We start from the raw sequence: 16,209 nt of genomic DNA, 5'->3' as shown, positions 1-16,209 counted from the left end.
TATTGTTCATTATATTGTAAGATTATATTATTTATAGATTAAATTCAATATGATCTTTGACTTAGAAAAGAAATAAATAATAACAATTAGAATCACTAGATGATATACAATGAGAGGAAAAAACCTACAATGTTGTGTAACCCAATCATTCCAAAAACCACTCTATTTATGAAGTGTTTCTTGTCATTCTGAAATTATTCATGTGTAATTAGGATTTTCTAAAAATTTTAAGATGATTCTACCTTTTTTTTTTTTTTTTTTTTACATATCCATACAAGGGATTATGATCATATCTAGTTCATTTGATGGGATAACTAACTAGATATTATCTGGAGAGGATCTTGTTCTCCACACAAAAGAAGGGAATCGAACTAGTGACCTCTACTTCATGAAACGTAGTCCCTGACCGATTAAGCTACCTCTTGGAGACTACCAAATAGTTTCTAAGTTCTTAATCTTGATTTTTAAACAAAAATTTTCAAATTTTATCATTCAGTATTTTTTTCCTTAAGTGAGACATATTGTATGTAAAAAATTAAAATCTTCTAAAGGTAAATATCAAAGCATTTTAATTTAAAAATAATTATTGGTATTTAAAGAACTTCATAGTATAATTATTTAAGAAATCTAAAAAGTCATAATCCATCAAATTATTACTGGTAAATGAAATGGAGTGGATCCATTTCATGATCCAAATTTAGTTTTATTGCATTTAAGGGTAGTATATATAATGTCACATGTCATTTAAAAAATTTAAATAATGTGACAACAAATTCACTATGTGGCAACATATACATTATTACACATTAGATATGTAAAATCTAATTTGAGCTATGAAATATATCGTCTCGATTTCACTTTAAATGGAATGAAAATAATAGTGGTCCCACGTACTAAAACAATTACAATAACAATAATAATAACAACAACAATAATAATAATAATAATAATAATAATAAGTTGAAATCATGCTTTATCCTACCATTATCACACTTTGTTAACGTGGCAGAACCAAATAGGCCATTTAAAAAAAAAAAAAATTACAATGGCTAATTAACACCGGCATGTCAATAGGTTGGAATATTGGTGGGTGGATAAAATTACAATGGCTACCATTACTTCAATAATAATAGAATAATGGTTTATATACTACATCACTATTTTACTATGTTGATGTGTCATTGTCAATCTATAATTTAATTTTATTTTTTTTCTCTTAACAGTAGCTAATGGAATGATGAATTAACAATGTCACGTCAACATAATAGGTTTGATATATAGCATCTCATAATAATAAGAGTAATGCATTATATAACCATGGGTTCATAATAATAGCAAAATTGAGATTATGGCTGAACCACCTCATAACCTTGGGTATCTTTGTCTTGTTAAAAAAGTTTAAGGTTATTTTTGTCTTCTTAATGACTTTTAGAATACGGGGACTATTTTTAATTAAAATTTAGGAAAAACATTGCCCATTAGGTATTAGTTTGACGGTACCTTAAGATTTTTTTTTTTATTTATAAGTACATCGAAAGACAAAAGAACTACAAAATACAACCAGAAAGCGGAGGGTCCTCCCACTAACAATCGGTGTTGTCTGAATGGGGAAGAGGAAGAAGAAATGCTGCCAAAATAAGATTTGGCTGCGGCGTACCTAAAGATTTTATTAATAAGAATAAAATCTTTTTGGACCCTATAAAATAGAGGGTTGAAAGAAAACCTCACTACCAAGCACAGGCCTCCATCGTGCCGTTGTCCGTACTGGTCCAAAGTCCAAACTTTGCTCTTTGTACTACGTACTACACGACCCAGAAACAGACACGAGCCGGAGATTTTCCGCAAATCTTTCAAGGTTTTCAGTGATGGCAAACCTTCCACAATCGCTGTTTGGGTCAGATCCGCCGTCGTCGTCGTCGTCAGGAGCGTCGGTTCCGAGCACGTCCGGAGCCAACTCTTCCACTACTGATCATGAAGACCCCTCAAGGGTCTACGTGGAGAAGTTGATTGTTGCCCTTCGCGATGAGAATACCCGAGAATGCGCTCTTGACCTCCTCAACAAGGTTCTTTTTTTCTTTCTCTCTTTCTTTCATAGGTGTTCATGTTTCTCATTCATTGTTTGGTTGCCGAGAAAATGATGGGAAAATAACTAAAACCCACGATGAGGTACGGATTTTTCTTTCTATCTTTATCTTTTTTATTTTTATCGTTGAAGATTATGGTTATCACTTTGCGCTTCACATGTAGATGCAATATTATTGATAGTGAAGGGAAAAAAAAAAAAAAAAGTACAAGTGAAAAGTATGAGAGGTTTTGCTAAAATATTTGATTCTGACGACGCCAGTTTGAGGGTGCAATAATCTTAATAAATGAATTTTATTATTTTTCTCATGGCTTGATTGGTTGCCGAGAAAATAACATGAGAAGAATAGTAAACAAAAGTTTAAATCTTGTAACTGAAGTTTGAATCCGGTGTTTGCGTAATTAAGTACTTTCTAAGAGTTTTGTCTCTTTCCCATGATTTTTCTGGTATCCAAACAAGTCATGAACAAGGGTGATTTTATAGCATAGCTAGATTGCTAACTTTTATATTTAAAAGCCTCTCCATGTCATATATTTTTTTATTTTAAGAATAACATAAAAAAAGATAAATACATGGTTAGAAAGGTCATTAAGTTTTTCTCTCCTAGTCTCCAATTTATTATCAAATCTTCTGTTTTGGTTGGTTGCATAAGATCCTTTTATTAGGCTATTTAAATTTTACAAAAAAATTAGTCACTCTAAGTGAGAGAGTTGTTGGACCCATCTGCCCTGGATAGTGTAGGATGCGGGACCCATCTACTTGGAGTAAGTGCGCCCCGTAACCCTTCTTTTAAGCTGCCCAAATTTCACAATAAAAAAATATATATAATTTTATCTTTGCCCTCATTTAATAAAGGAGAATCTGATTTGGGCATGCTTTTTGCCAATATAACCACAGCCTTTATGGGTTGACCTGGTTTTGCTTATAAATCTCAGGGTTTAAAAGGTTGGTTTCCATAATCTTGATATCAGCTTTGGAAAGTGTTTTAATACCTACTTAAGGGGTTGCTGTATATAATATATATAAAGAACTTTACAGCGAAGGCAGATGAAGAAATTTGGCTGGAGGCAATGGGCTATTTAATGCTTGTCTTACGCTGTCGACCAAAAAAGTAACCGATCAGTGAAGTCGAAGTATTATTCGATTTTTTAAAGAGGGTGTTTTAAACGGGCTATAAGTTTATTCGACAAAAATGCGTACACGAAGTGATTTTGCCGGAGAGAGGTCCTCGTTATTAAAAATAATAAATAAATTAAATAATAAATAAAAAAAATTGTCAATCGATAAGAAAATAAAGAAAGAAACAAACTTTGTCTCTTTGATTGCATTTTTAATTAATTTCCATTTCGTATTCAAGGATCTACTTAATTAATCTTCTATTTATATGTCATATGAATTTAAACAAGCAATATTTTTTTTTTCCCTTTCTTTGCCCCCTCAGACTAGGGCAACTCGTGAAGATTTAGCTCTACTGTTATGGCATTCTTCTGAAACAATATACAAGCTCTTAGAGGTATGGCATGCCACTTGACTTTGCTCGATCGATGCTTTTTGCAATAAATGAACTTCATTAATTTTTGCTAATTTTTTCCTGTTTGTCTTACATTAAGTTGTTTATTTCTCTAACTCACTGCTCTAATACACATCATATTTTCTTATTTACATCGATTCAAAAAGATTTTTTTTTTTTTTTTTGGTTCTAAATATTTGGAGAAAAATGTTACTACAGCTTTTTCTATAATTCTCTTACAAATTCACATGGCAGTCATCTACATGATTGTCATGTGGTACAACAATAGTAAAAAAAAAAATCAAACAATAAAATTTGACATGTAAAAGTTTAATTATTTAATAGCCAAGGTGAAAAGTGTCATGTCAGTTTGTAAAGAACTTATAGTAAAAGTTGTAGTACTTGACAACACTCATATTTGAAACAGAATAAAATTAACCAGCTTTCAATTTCAAGATTAATGTTCATTGTTGAATCTGTAAATGTTTCAGGAAATACTTGCAGTATACCGCTTGATATCAAAATCAAACCTTACAGAAAGACAATCAAATCGAGCATGCAATGCTCTTGCTCTACTTCAGGTTAGATAGACTTGATATCCTATGTTTGACGAGGAAACAGGCCACATGTTCTTAGATTTGAGAAAAAATTGATTGAGAATCTAGTACTAATTTACTGAATTTAATGTACAACTGGATATATGGTGTGTATATATATATATATATGTTTATTATAAGTTTCTCATTATATTTTTAAGAATTGTAACTGATAAATTGTTTTGTTATACAGTGTGTAGCTTCTCACCCAGAAACAAGGAAGCTGTTTATCAAGGGTAATTTTACCCAATCCTTAAAATGAATAAGGACTATTGCTTGGATCTGGCAGAAGTAGTCCAATTTACATCATCATTTCCTTAAAGCAAAAAGAGCAAGGGATTGCATACATTTGAATCCATAATTTCAAAGTTTAGGAACACAAATTTTGATCCACATATGTACGTTGTTGTTTTTACATCCATGTTTCTCATCATGACAATATAAAACTTAAGATTCCATATGCATATGATTTTCTCCATCATTGCATTAATTGTTCATGTGTTTTTTGCCACATTACTCTGGGCAGTGTGTATCATTTCATGGTTTTTTACCATAATTTTTGAAGTGGTTTTCTTCTACAGATGTAGTTCTATGTATCATTTCTTTATCAACCTCTGTTTTCATATAGAATTGTGGAGTTAGTAGATTTATTCATGAAGTGTATTTTCATCTTTTCTTATGAAGATTTGCTTAATTGTTACATGAAATTCGATGTTTTCACTAGTTGGTTACCTTTTTGCAGCTTACATACCACACTATCTATACCCTCTTCTTAACATTATGAACAAAGAAAAGCCCTATGAACATTTAAGGCTTACCAGCTTAGGTGTTCTTGGTGCCATAGTGAAGGTAACTTTTCCTTCTCCTCAATAGTCTTATTTAATTATCTTGTCTGGAAGATGTTCCTCAATATACATTAATGCTGGCACAATTTTGTTAAATTAAAGATAAACTTTATCTCAAATAATTACATAGTGAATTGTACTATTAAGGAAAAGGAGTGCTTCATCAGAAAAAATATATATATAGTCTTAATTGTTATTATATTAACGAAATTAACATCTTCATCCTGATTCTACCTGAAGTCTGGTGATGAAGATGCCATTCTTTTTCTTCTCGAAAGTCAAATATTTCCTTGTTGCCTTCGCTGCATGGAAGTAGGCCAAGAATTGTCAAAAACAGTAAGTGGCCTAGCTCGATTTCTCAATACTTGGAAACTGTGAAAATACTTGCTCTGCTTGTGTTGAAACATTCTGTTTATATGTCTGCATGCTTCTGAGAAAGTAATCATGAACTTTTTAGTATATTTGACAATACAGGTTGCCACATATATTGTTCATAACATTCTTATGAAAGACGAGGGGCTCAAGTATTGCTGTGCTTTTGCGCAACGATTTTATGCAGTGGACCATGCTTTGCAAAACATGTTAGAAAATCTTGCTGAGGAGCCCTCACACCAGCTGCTAAGACACATTATTGGTTGTTATCTGAGGCTCTCACAAAGTCCAAGGTCAATTGAAATTGTCCATTGAATGTTATTAGCAACGGCAGTTTTATGTGAGAAGGCACCCGAGCTCCAGCTGTCTGAGCAGTTCAAACATGTATTGTTTAGATTGCTCGGACACCTGCTCAAACAGAGTGAGGCTCAAATGTCTTCTCACATAAGAATATGCCGCCTGATACCAAGCCGTACGTATTAAACGTTGTTTGTTTAAACTTATGTTGAATATCTATAACTATGGGTTAGAATTTTTATTGCAGGGCATGTGATGTGTTAAGATACTCCCTTCCCACGAGGTTAAGAGATCCTACCACGGTCAACCTCCTTCGTGTAAGTTCTTCACGGCTTCATTAACATTCTTGGTTACAATTCCTATACAAATCTGATTGTTTTTCTACATTATTATGACTGGTGTGATTTTTCCTTTCAGGACGACCCAACAGCCATGGGTTGGCTGCAACAATTATTTTACAATATGTCAAACACAGGCCAATATACAACAGTGCCGACTGGAGAGTTATTTGCACGCTTGCTTGGAGGCTATAAAGCTGGGTGAGCGTCATCCATGCTGCTTTCCACACCAAAAGAATTAACAATCTATCTTCACAATTACACTCTCTGCTTGTAATATGGCATTGTTGATGTATATTGTGTTACTATATGTCAAAGACATGTAGCAGTACTTCATCGTAATCCTAATTTGGTCGATGTGGGAGCAAATGGTAATGGAAATATATATATGTCTTGGAAAATGTTTGGGGGGCATTACATCTTTTACGGAGCGTGTTTGGAAAAGAGTTTCGAGGAGAGAAATGATTAAAGAATTGATTGACGTGATATAAAGTAAAAATGAGTTCTATTTTTTTTTTTTTTTTGTCAGAAAAAAGTAAAAGAAGTTGTTTATTAATGTAGAGAAATGAGGTTGACTTTTTAAGGAGAAATGAAAATAACTCTTTGCCAAACACCCCTGCTTTAATTTTCTTACAAATTCACGTTACAATCCATATTTTATAGAATAAAAGTGACACGTATAGATCAATATTTTAGTGGTTAATGTAATAAGTAATGTTATATCAATTTTTAAAACGTGATAAGTGTCGTGTAAACTACACAACGTAGTGTTACTTGGATGAAGAAATTTATAGTAAAATTTGAAGAACTCCTAACAGGACTCAAAAACCATAGCTCTTTACTTCCTCCCATTTGATTGCATATGTTCATCTTCTCTATCTAATTCAAGATGAGGCTCAACTGTTTGTTTTTAAGGCACTAGTGCTGGAAAGAAAGGGTTATCGATAGGTGTACATCAAATTCCTTATTTGAATTAATTACCAATAGAGTAATGATATATACCACAACAATATCCTACTACTATTTCACTATGATGGCAAGACAATGTCAATCAACTCTTGTTAAAAAAATTGAGTAGATTAACATTAACATCAATATAGTAGAATACTTGTAAGATATTGATGTTGTATATACTATATACATCACCCATCATGCATTTATCCCACTATACTGACGTGGCAGAATCTAGTAACCATTAAATATATTGTTTTTAACAATGGCTAATGGCTATACAACCTACTGCAGTGGCATGATGGAATAAATGTATTGTGTATAGCATTTCTCTATTACTTCACAAGGAGATCACAGCTGTTTGCCCAAAATAATTAAAGAAAAATGTAGGAAGGACAGAAGGAATATGAAAGCTATATGACCATTGAAAAAAAATTAATAAATAAAGAATGCAAGCATTTTTAAGATTGGAACTAGAATACAAATTGGACGTTATAACATTACATGATCAAAGTTCAAGAACAATTGGGTAGGGGATCTCTGAACATTCCCTCAACTGTGCTGCTCTGTGCAGACGAGTAAATAAGACAGGTCTCTCGCTTGAGAAAACAAATTGAACCCATCTCACTTCTGGGGGATTGAGAGATTGCTCTCAAGCATAAAGGATAGATCCTTCATTTGTGACATTATTTTCTCTACATCATCGGCATTTGGCGTGGTTCTTGCACTGGAAACATCTCCACCTTTTGTAACATCTTCAGCATCACCTGCAACTTTTGAATTTGCAACGGCCATCCTGAAACATGCAACAGAACAAATGAGACCCAGAAATTGGCTCGGTTCATTGTCTTAAGTACAGAAAGCATAAACTAAATGGAATTAAAAAGAAGATAATTGAAAAGCTTTACGCTGGTTTTATTGAAAAAGATATCCATATCATTATAGTCATGCAGGTATCTATCATCCACCAAATTTCTTAAGCATAAATTAGACATGTGAACACTCATGCTTGTGCTCATGCACATGTATAAATCTCAATCAGTTTCTGGAATAACTTCAATATAATCTTCTTGCCTACACGAATCCTTCTAGTTTGCTAAAATACCTAGCAAGTCTAAGACCTCCACCCTCAGAATCATGACCCTCTCGACAATTTAACCTTATTCTCAAAATCTACCTTGACAGCCACCACTATAGCAAAAACTCATTTGCTTCACCCATAACTAACTCCAAAACCCAAGATAGTGACAACTTGTCACTTCACTAGACCAGCACTTCCTTGCCACAACCACATTACCACTCAACCACCTCTTTTTATGAGGGGTTTCTTTCTAAGGTGAAATGGATGCCTAATATCCAAGCCAACAACCATTGTGGGCAAACAGACAGACATGGAATACAAAACATAGAATGTAAATTCCTCCCAAACCCACACCAAGATAAAGAAAACACGAAATGAAATGAAATGCTCCCTCATCATCTGCAAAAGACAAACATATACCATAAGCAACCAAAGGTGAAAGACAAGCCCATGCTGTTCCACCACTCCCAGTCTTCCAACCCCCCTCCCCCTCTTTTCTTCTTCTCTCCCTCCCTGTGGCCAAGTCCCCTTTTTTGAGCTTATACAGCTCCTACTCCAAACTGTTGTTGGCAAATGGCAAAAGATGCATTAAGAGATTGATAAATCATAAATCCACAAACTGGTAACCAGTGGTCTTGAGTGATTTGGCTAAGTGCGGAAGTGCGCTGACTTTCTTTTTGGAGTTGCGCGTGTGTGTGTGTATTAATAAATAAAATAGTAACTATTGTTGTGAGTTAAATGATCTGAAAACCAATGCGTGTGTGTGTATTAATAAATAAAATAGTAACTATTGTTGCGAGTTAAATGACCTGAAAACCAACCCTCTGAGGGATGTTACACATTATAGTCTAGCAGGATACTTCAAAACTCAATTGATTAAATTCAATTCTTCTAAATGGAGATTGACATCCCATGTATACAAACCTGTCTGAAACAGAGGGCTCTGATTGAACATTGTTCACTTCTGGAGCACCATCTGGATTGCTAGATGCTCCTGAGAACAAATGCGGCTGTGAAAAGCTACCAAAATCCATATCCTGCAAGTTGTTTGGTGAGCTGAACAAATTAATTTCTGAATTCTGCTCCATAGAAGGTGCTGTATGATCAATAGTTTGTTTCCAAGAACTATTAGAAGGATCTTGTGCACTAGTTGAGCTTGTAAAATTATTCCACGCATCAAATGAATCATCATCTTCATCAGTGGTCTTATTATCAGGTGCTTTGTCACTGTTGGTTTGCAATAGATCAACTTGTAGCCAATCAACACTCATAGAAGAAGAATTATTTGCATTCTCTGCTAATTTGCCATCCTTCAGGTTTGCAGTCATTTCAACCTGCCCAGTCTGAGCAACTACCCCTGAGTTGGAATTACTCCATAGATCATCTTGAAACCATCCATCATTCATGGATGCTGATGGAATGGTATCATCTTTCACTGTTGTATCAACAGAATCTTTTCCAGGACCAAAAACTGTGTCCAAATGAGTAGAAAAATCACCCGCAGAAGCCACAAAAGGGTCAACTGATTTGGTTTCTTCATGAGGTGTTCCTGAATCAGCAAACTGGAAGTTTGCCTCCCAACCAGAAAAAGAGTCACCGCTCTCATCTTCCAAAGACCTCGTAGCTGTCTCAAAAGGCTGAACATTCTCAAACAAACTAGGATTTTCACGAACTTGGAAATCATCACTTTCTGTACTTCCAATTTGTTTGTTCCACAACAACTGCTCTTCAGATGCACTAGAAGCAGCATCTCTCTTTCTATCAGCAAAAAAGTTGTCAAGATTGACTCCTGCCAAATTCAAGGAACTTTTGCTTTGAACTGGTGTCTCAAATGAGACACTAGTCTCAACTTTCTCCGATTCAGCAGACCATCTTATTTCTAAATTTAACAAATCAGACACTGGAAACTCATCTTTTTGTGTATTCCGTCCTCTGCGTGATTCATTTGCTCCAACAATTGGTCCTGCCATCTCCTGAACAAAAAATGTACCATTTTCACCATATATCCTTCATGCAATGAATCACATGAAGTTCATTTCTAAATAACACCACACACACACACAGAGAATTATATACTAAGGCTTCCCAATTAGCACATCAAAACTGTCCCCATCTCCAGCAGTCAGAGCAATAACTACGACTCCTAAGCATAATCATCCTTTCCATGAATTTGTTGGTGTAATAAAAGCAGAATACCATCAGTACAACCTCAAAATAAGCTGTGAATTATTCTCTTTCTCAGGAAGACCACCAAAATTTCGTATCAAACTCCCACCAAGTTATAATTCTGAAACGCATGCCTGCTAAAGCTACGATCCCCATTAGCACTTTGGAAACTAGTTCATGCTCTGAAAAAGCAAGACTTGCATTCACATTCGTTTTTTCAACTACATCTCTACGTCCTAAGTAGCAAAACTGGTTTCACATTGTGCTTCTTAAGCATTCAAAAACAGCAAACTTGGTTTCAATTTTATTTATTTACTTTATTTTAAACATTAGATTTTCTGATCCAAGAAACAGATACGCCTAACTTTACCTACAATTTAGAAGCCCATACATAAAATATATGCAAAAACACTCAAGACTCTAATTTTCCTTTCTTTTCCTCTACTTTCTCGAGAACCCAATACACTAAATGTCGGCATAACTTCAATAACTTCCTCAAAATCCAATTCCCACCCTTCCTAATCTTCAAAACTCCCACCTTTTATTCTCATTTCCCCTCCAACTTTTTCGGAAACCAAACATAAACCACTGAATCAATCCAAAAAAATGCATCTTTCACTTACCGATCCGTCCAGGTCTAAGGACTCGAGCAACCATCGGCACCCGAGCGTGTCGCGAAAGTTGAGTGGCTCGGGAGGTGGGTCCCGCCTCTGGTGGCGGCCACAGAAGACGCAGATCAGGGACTGTACGCCTCGGAGGAGCCTGGCCTCGCATTGCTTGCAGCGGAGGTAAGGCGGCGAGGGGTCGAGCTGGGCTAGTGTTTGTTGCGGCGAAGGGAGTCCCGGGAGCGAAGGGTCATCTGGGTCGTAGGAAGAGAGATTCGCTTCTTTGCGCAGCGAGATCTGGACCTGCCGTATCAGATCGTACGGGATTCCCATCGCCATTGCTAGGGTTTGCCCAAAACGAAATGTTTTGAGAGACTGAGTGAGTTCCAGATCTTTCAAAACGAAATGTCGCCGCCAAAATGCGTTGCCCGACGAAACTTACAGGCGCGTTAACAAACATAGCCCAACTGCCGCTCAAGTCTATAATTTTTTTATTTTTTTTTATTTTTTACATATCTACGCAAGAAAAAAAAAAAAAAAATTCAAACTAATAACATCCGTTTCATGAGCGTAGTATACTGTATACAGCCGATTGAGCTACCCTTCGAAGATAGTCTATAATTTATTTGTTATAATAAAGAAGTTGCCTATTTTATTTATTTTTTTATATTTAGTTATGTTTGATTTTGTACGATAAAATTATAAGAGTGTAATTTTAAATAAATCGTAAAAAATATATTATTTAGAATTGTGTCTTTAAAAAATTATAATTATAAAATATAAAAAATATATATTTGTGTTTTAAAAAAGTACACAATTTTAAAAAGTTAAACTATATTTTTAAAAATCACATTTGAAAAATCCTTGTTTTGAAATTGCAAACCCAAACCGTTATATTAAATAAATTAGAAAAATCGCTAAAACACAAAATATTTTTCAAGATACATCCTTTTTAAAAAAAAAATTAAAAAAAAAAAAAAAAAAAAAAAAAAAGCAATCTCCAATTAAAATACGTATGGATTTACACATGAAATAAAGGAATTATTTTTAGATTTAATCTTGAAATTTAAATTAATTTAATTTAAAATAAGCATTTAAAAAACATTTATTCGATCTAGGTGGAGGTACCGACGCGGTAGACAAACCCATCTCCCCCAACAGAATTACAGCACTCAAAGCCGTGAAAGTTGAAAAACAAAACAAAAAAGGCGTCATTTTTTTTTTGTATATAAAAAAAAAAAAGTGAAGGAGAGGCGAAGAAGATGAAGACCAAGACGAAGACCAATCCCAGTTGATTCACGCTTGTACTGACTACTTCTCTCTCTCTCTCTCTCGGAGCAAATCATGGGAATGAATAATCAAACGGTGTTAAAGGTGGGATTGGTAGTGGTGGGGCTGTGCATAGCGGGTTACATACTGGGGCCACCGCTCTACTGGCAATTCGTGGATGGCTTAGCGGCCGTCCGCCACTCCTCCTCTTCCTCCTCCTCCTATGCCTGCCCTCCTTGCCAATGCGACTGTTCCTCTCAGCCCATCTTGTCTATCCCCGAAGGTACACAGAATAAGGGATCACATCTTTACCTTCTGAAACGTCTCTGTTGCTTCTTAGATCTCTTTATTTTGCTTGTAGATCTCTTTTTTCTTGATGGGTATTTGACAGTGGGTTTTTTTTGTGGCAAGTATGTTTGGAAATGTTGATGCTTGTTTATGTTTTTAGGGATCTTGTTAGGCTCTGGGGTTTGCTTGGTTTATTTGGGTTGGTTTGATTTTGAGTGGTGCGAGCACTGAGTCAGACCTCTTGAGTTACTAAGGCTTTTGTGTTGGTGGTGCTTTCCTAGCTTTTTATTTTGTGACCCAGGTCTTCCAGTCCAATTGGCTCCAGATCTATGCTAATTCGGTTGCGGTATATGAACAAATTGGAGTTTTCAGATATTGGGTTTTCAACCTTTTCAAAGATTTTTTTGCTTGTTGAAAAATGCAAATATTAGTGCATATGAACATGATAACCAAAAACAAGAGAATTAGTATTACTTATTGAAAGTTTTAAATCGAATGGGTGTCGGCCGTCAGGTGGGGTTTGCTGAAGGGGTTGTGATTTTCTTCTTTGCTAATGCTAGAATATATTGATTTGCACTTTCTATTATTGGGTTTCCAATCCAAAACGTTTCTACTCTGCTTCGACAAACCCCCAATCCCTATACGTTTTCCTTACAATTAATATCCATTGACACCACTGCATGGCAATTATATCCAAGGTGTATTAGTATTACATGTGTCTTACTGCTTTTAACCAATGTGTTCCATCCTTTCAAAAGCAAAATATTCTTTATATATGAAGAAGTAGGCTTGGATTTGACTGGATTTAACCTTCAGCTCCTCAATCTGTGGATGTGAGGGGAATTCAAAAACCCCTCAATCAGACCATGTATTCCTACATCTAAAGAAAAGTGTTGCCCATTGGTTTGTTGTAACTAACAGACACACCTAATGTAATGATCCTGGAAAAGTGCTAACTACATCAGCATTATCACTCCAAAATGACTATTCAATTTGGAGTTCTCTAAAATCACTTATAAAGCCTAATCTCACTTAGTAAGGAACTAATTTGGTACTTAGCACCCATTAGTATTGTTATAATCTACTCACTTTATGTGGGTTATTCATCTTTTCAATGTGGGACTAAGGTGTTACACTTCAGCTTTCAACTTCCTAAATGCACAGTTTGTTTGCAAATCGACATCACTTACTTTTCTGGATATATGATATTTGATATTCTGTTTCTACCTTCTGATTTGTTCTGACACTCAAACATGTACTTATTTTAGTTTCTTTGTCTGAATTTATGCAGGATTGAGCAATACTTCCTTTGCAGGTCAGTTTCTTTTCCATGAATTAACTGTGGGAATGTTGTAAATTGCTTTGGTAAACCCGAAGAGCTTAACTTTTTCCTTAATGTCCTCTTATCAAAAAAAAAAATTCTTATCAACTTTTTCCTTAATGTCCTATTCAAAATTCCATGAAAATAGGAATGTGGAATATGTCGTTATTTCTTGCAGTTATACAGCATGCAGTTTTCTGCTTGTTATAGATCTCTATCTTGGCTGTATGTTATTCTATTTAGATGTACTTCTTTAGTTTTGCTTTTGTTCCTTAAACATTTCCTTTAAAATTTACACCCTCAAACGCAGGAGATATTTAATAAGGCTATATTCTAATCAAGCTTTTTCCTTTTATCACTAGTATCCATGTGATTCAACAATGCTGTGTTGAACTCTGAGATGCAAAACTACCCCCTTGTTACCGAGAGAAAATGATGGAGGGGGTGCATCAAGTTTTGGTTTCCTACTAGCTACTAACGTATTTCAACTAAGAGTATCAATCCCTTTCTAACATTTAGTTAACACACTTCTAGTTAATTCAGATTTGTATCAGGGGAAGTTGGCTACCTCTTACAGAAATTAAATGTTTCCTTTTCTTTTTCAACTCATGTTTTTTGAGAACTTTTTTGTAATTCGACACAACTTTGAGATAGTTCTATCTTGACACAGATATAGGATAATGTTAAGAAAATTTAATATATGAGAATTTGTTCTTCTAATCCCTTATCATTTTCAATGATGGCCTGACTTTTACTTGCTTTTCTTATTCCATGGGCATTAATCCACGTTGAAGAAGAAATTTATGACTTAAATATGATCAAGTGGCTGTGGTGCAAATCTCCTTGCATACTTGTTTTGCTGTTTGAATGAGGTTAAATGCTTTGTATTTTTATGTGGAACCTGAGATGTATTTTATGCATGTTTCTAATTGAGATTGATGCCATGTAGACAAAGGAATGCATATGATGATACTTAAGGCAGTGATATTTGTGAGAGTATTTCTTTTATTCTTATTTGGCTTGCACCAGCATCCGTGCATTACCTTATACTTTACATGTGCTGTGAGGTGTGCTGGTTATGGGCATGAAATATCCTGTATTTTATCTTTTCTTTAACTTAAAATTAACTTAAGTGTGGTCTTGGGAGATCAAATAACAATAAAGAGCAAAGTTTTAAGTGATGATGTAGTTGGAGGATGATAATGAGGATTTGATTTTGTTGATTCTCAGTTCTTTTGATATCACTATTTTTTCTTCATTTAATTGTGCATGCATAATGCAGATTGTGCAAAGCATGACCCTGAGGTGAGTGAAGACACTGAAAAGAATTTTGCGGAGCTATTGACAGAGGAACTGAAGCTACGGGAAGCCGAGGCTTTGGAAAATCATCAGCGTGCTGACATGGCTCTGCTTGAGGCAAAGAAGATTACATCCCAGTATCAAAAGGAAGCAGATAAGTGCAATTCGGGCATGGAAACATGTGAGGAAGCGAGGGAGAAAGCTGAAGCAGGATTTGTGGCTCAAAAGAGACTGACAGCAATGTGGGAGCTGAGAGCTCGTCAGAGAGGATGGAAAGAAGGGATTACCAACTCTCATGCTTAGGCTCAGGGACATGTCCAGACTGCATAAAAGACCAACCATGGCCTCATGAGAAAGTATCCAAGGTATTTTCTACTACAAGTTGATTCTTTATGCCGGCAGTGATGAATTTTTACTAGGCCTCACCTCAAAGAGGGGCTTTTCATGAAGCTGTTCGCCATCTTAAGCAATCTAAATTATGTAATATCATTAATGGTCAAGTACAGAAACCTTCATTATTGAGCCCTCTGCAATCCGCCAAGCTGCGCAAACATGCCCATATTTCTCAATTTTTTCCACCCCAAGTCTAGTTAAAGGTCCCACTATAAGACTCACAAAGTACAGACAGTAATATTTTAGTCTTGTTTCCAAGAAAAGTTAGAAATTGTGATTATATGTGAAAATAGTGTGCCAGATATTTATCCCTTTCTTTACTAAAAATGCATATAATGCATGGTGAAATTTTTGTTATGCTGTCAGATTGATCTCTTCTTGGTATAACAATTTCAAATATGGAAGTTGAATACCTATGAGGACAAAGGTTTGAAAATTTTCTTGTATAAACTATTAAGTTGACATATGTCTTACTTACAATCTGAACACTTTAACATCCGACGATGCTAAAAATCACACTTTTATCAAATTACTAGTTTACTTTGCTAACGTGATTATATCAACCAGCGCTTGGATTTTTTTTTTTTTTTTTTTTTAACAAGGATTGTTTTGCATTGCAATGTTAATAGAGTAAAATGGTATTGAAAGAAAAGTGTAGCTTTTAGCGTTACTCTTAATATTTCCTGTTTGACTTGGGCATGTTCTGTAGGGTCGTAGTGTGGTCTGTCTTGGCATGTATCCAAATGAATGTATGGTCTAGTCAGCATGTTTTAATTGGCCCTCCAAACTCTTCTA

The 16,209-nt window shown here is 35.0% G+C and overlaps 3 protein-coding genes across 3 annotated transcripts; 2 read left to right on the top strand and 1 right to left on the bottom strand.

Annotated features, from left to right (window-relative positions):
- The first annotated feature begins 1,865 nt into the window (after window positions 1–1,865).
- LOC132181546 (cell differentiation protein rcd1-like) lies at window positions 1,866–6,246 on the top strand. Its single transcript, XM_059594801.2, has 9 exons — window positions 1,866–2,063; window positions 3,525–3,596; window positions 4,085–4,174; window positions 4,383–4,425; window positions 4,932–5,038; window positions 5,275–5,370; window positions 5,509–5,699; window positions 5,951–6,020; window positions 6,121–6,246. The coding sequence occupies exons 1-9, from the start codon at window positions 1,866–1,868 to the stop codon at window positions 6,244–6,246; spliced, it is 993 nt and encodes a 330-aa protein (XP_059450784.2).
- Window positions 6,247–7,390: 1,144 nt separating this feature from the next.
- Window positions 7,391–11,296, bottom strand: LOC132180510 (uncharacterized). Its single transcript, XM_059593371.2, has 3 exons — window positions 10,863–11,296; window positions 8,998–10,046; window positions 7,391–7,788 (listed from the first exon to the last, which is right to left on the bottom strand). The coding sequence occupies exons 1-3, from the start codon at window positions 11,181–11,183 to the stop codon at window positions 7,617–7,619; spliced, it is 1,542 nt and encodes a 513-aa protein (XP_059449354.2). The 5' UTR covers window positions 11,184–11,296; the 3' UTR covers window positions 7,391–7,616.
- Window positions 11,297–12,069: 773 nt separating this feature from the next.
- On the top strand, window positions 12,070–15,771 carry LOC132180511 (uncharacterized). The gene is made up of 3 exons (XM_059593372.2): window positions 12,070–12,396; window positions 13,693–13,716; window positions 15,005–15,771. The coding sequence occupies exons 1-3, from the start codon at window positions 12,189–12,191 to the stop codon at window positions 15,322–15,324; spliced, it is 552 nt and encodes a 183-aa protein (XP_059449355.1). The 5' UTR covers window positions 12,070–12,188; the 3' UTR covers window positions 15,325–15,771.
- Window positions 15,772–16,209: the final 438 nt, after the last annotated feature.

This window comes from Corylus avellana, chromosome 5, assembly GCF_965113065.1.
Source record: "Corylus avellana chromosome 5, dhCorAvel1.hap1.2, whole genome shotgun sequence".
In the NCBI taxonomy this organism is placed as follows: domain Eukaryota; kingdom Viridiplantae; phylum Streptophyta; class Magnoliopsida; order Fagales; family Betulaceae; genus Corylus; species Corylus avellana.
This window is presented reverse-complemented; position numbering and strand designations above follow the sequence as displayed.

Excerpts from the sequence above, each read along its gene's own strand:
- LOC132181546 (XM_059594801.2), top strand. The coding sequence starts at position 1,866 with ATGGCAAACCTTCCACAATCGCTGTTTGGGTCAGATCCGCCGTCGTCG. Across the intron at positions 5,371-5,508 it reads GCCAAGAATTGTCAAAAACA|GTTGCCACATATATTGTTCA; the intron begins GTAAGTGGCCTA and ends TTGACAATACAG. Across the intron at positions 5,700-5,950 it reads AGGCTCTCACAAAGTCCAAG|GGCATGTGATGTGTTAAGAT; the intron begins GTCAATTGAAAT and ends TTTTTATTGCAG.
- LOC132180510 (XM_059593371.2), bottom strand. The coding sequence starts at position 11,183 with ATGGCGATGGGAATCCCGTACGATCTGATACGGCAGGTCCAGATCTCG. Across the intron at positions 10,047-10,862 it reads CCTTAGACCTGGACGGATCG|GAGATGGCAGGACCAATTGT; the intron begins GTAAGTGAAAGA and ends TTTTTTGTTCAG. Across the intron at positions 7,789-8,997 it reads GAGCCCTCTGTTTCAGACAG|GATGGCCGTTGCAAATTCAA; the intron begins GTTTGTATACAT and ends TGCATGTTTCAG.
- LOC132180511 (XM_059593372.2), top strand. The coding sequence starts at position 12,189 with ATGGGAATGAATAATCAAACGGTGTTAAAGGTGGGATTGGTAGTGGTG. Across the intron at positions 12,397-13,692 it reads CATCTTGTCTATCCCCGAAG|GATTGAGCAATACTTCCTTT; the intron begins GTACACAGAATA and ends GAATTTATGCAG. Across the intron at positions 13,717-15,004 it reads GAGCAATACTTCCTTTGCAG|ATTGTGCAAAGCATGACCCT; the intron begins GTCAGTTTCTTT and ends TGCATAATGCAG.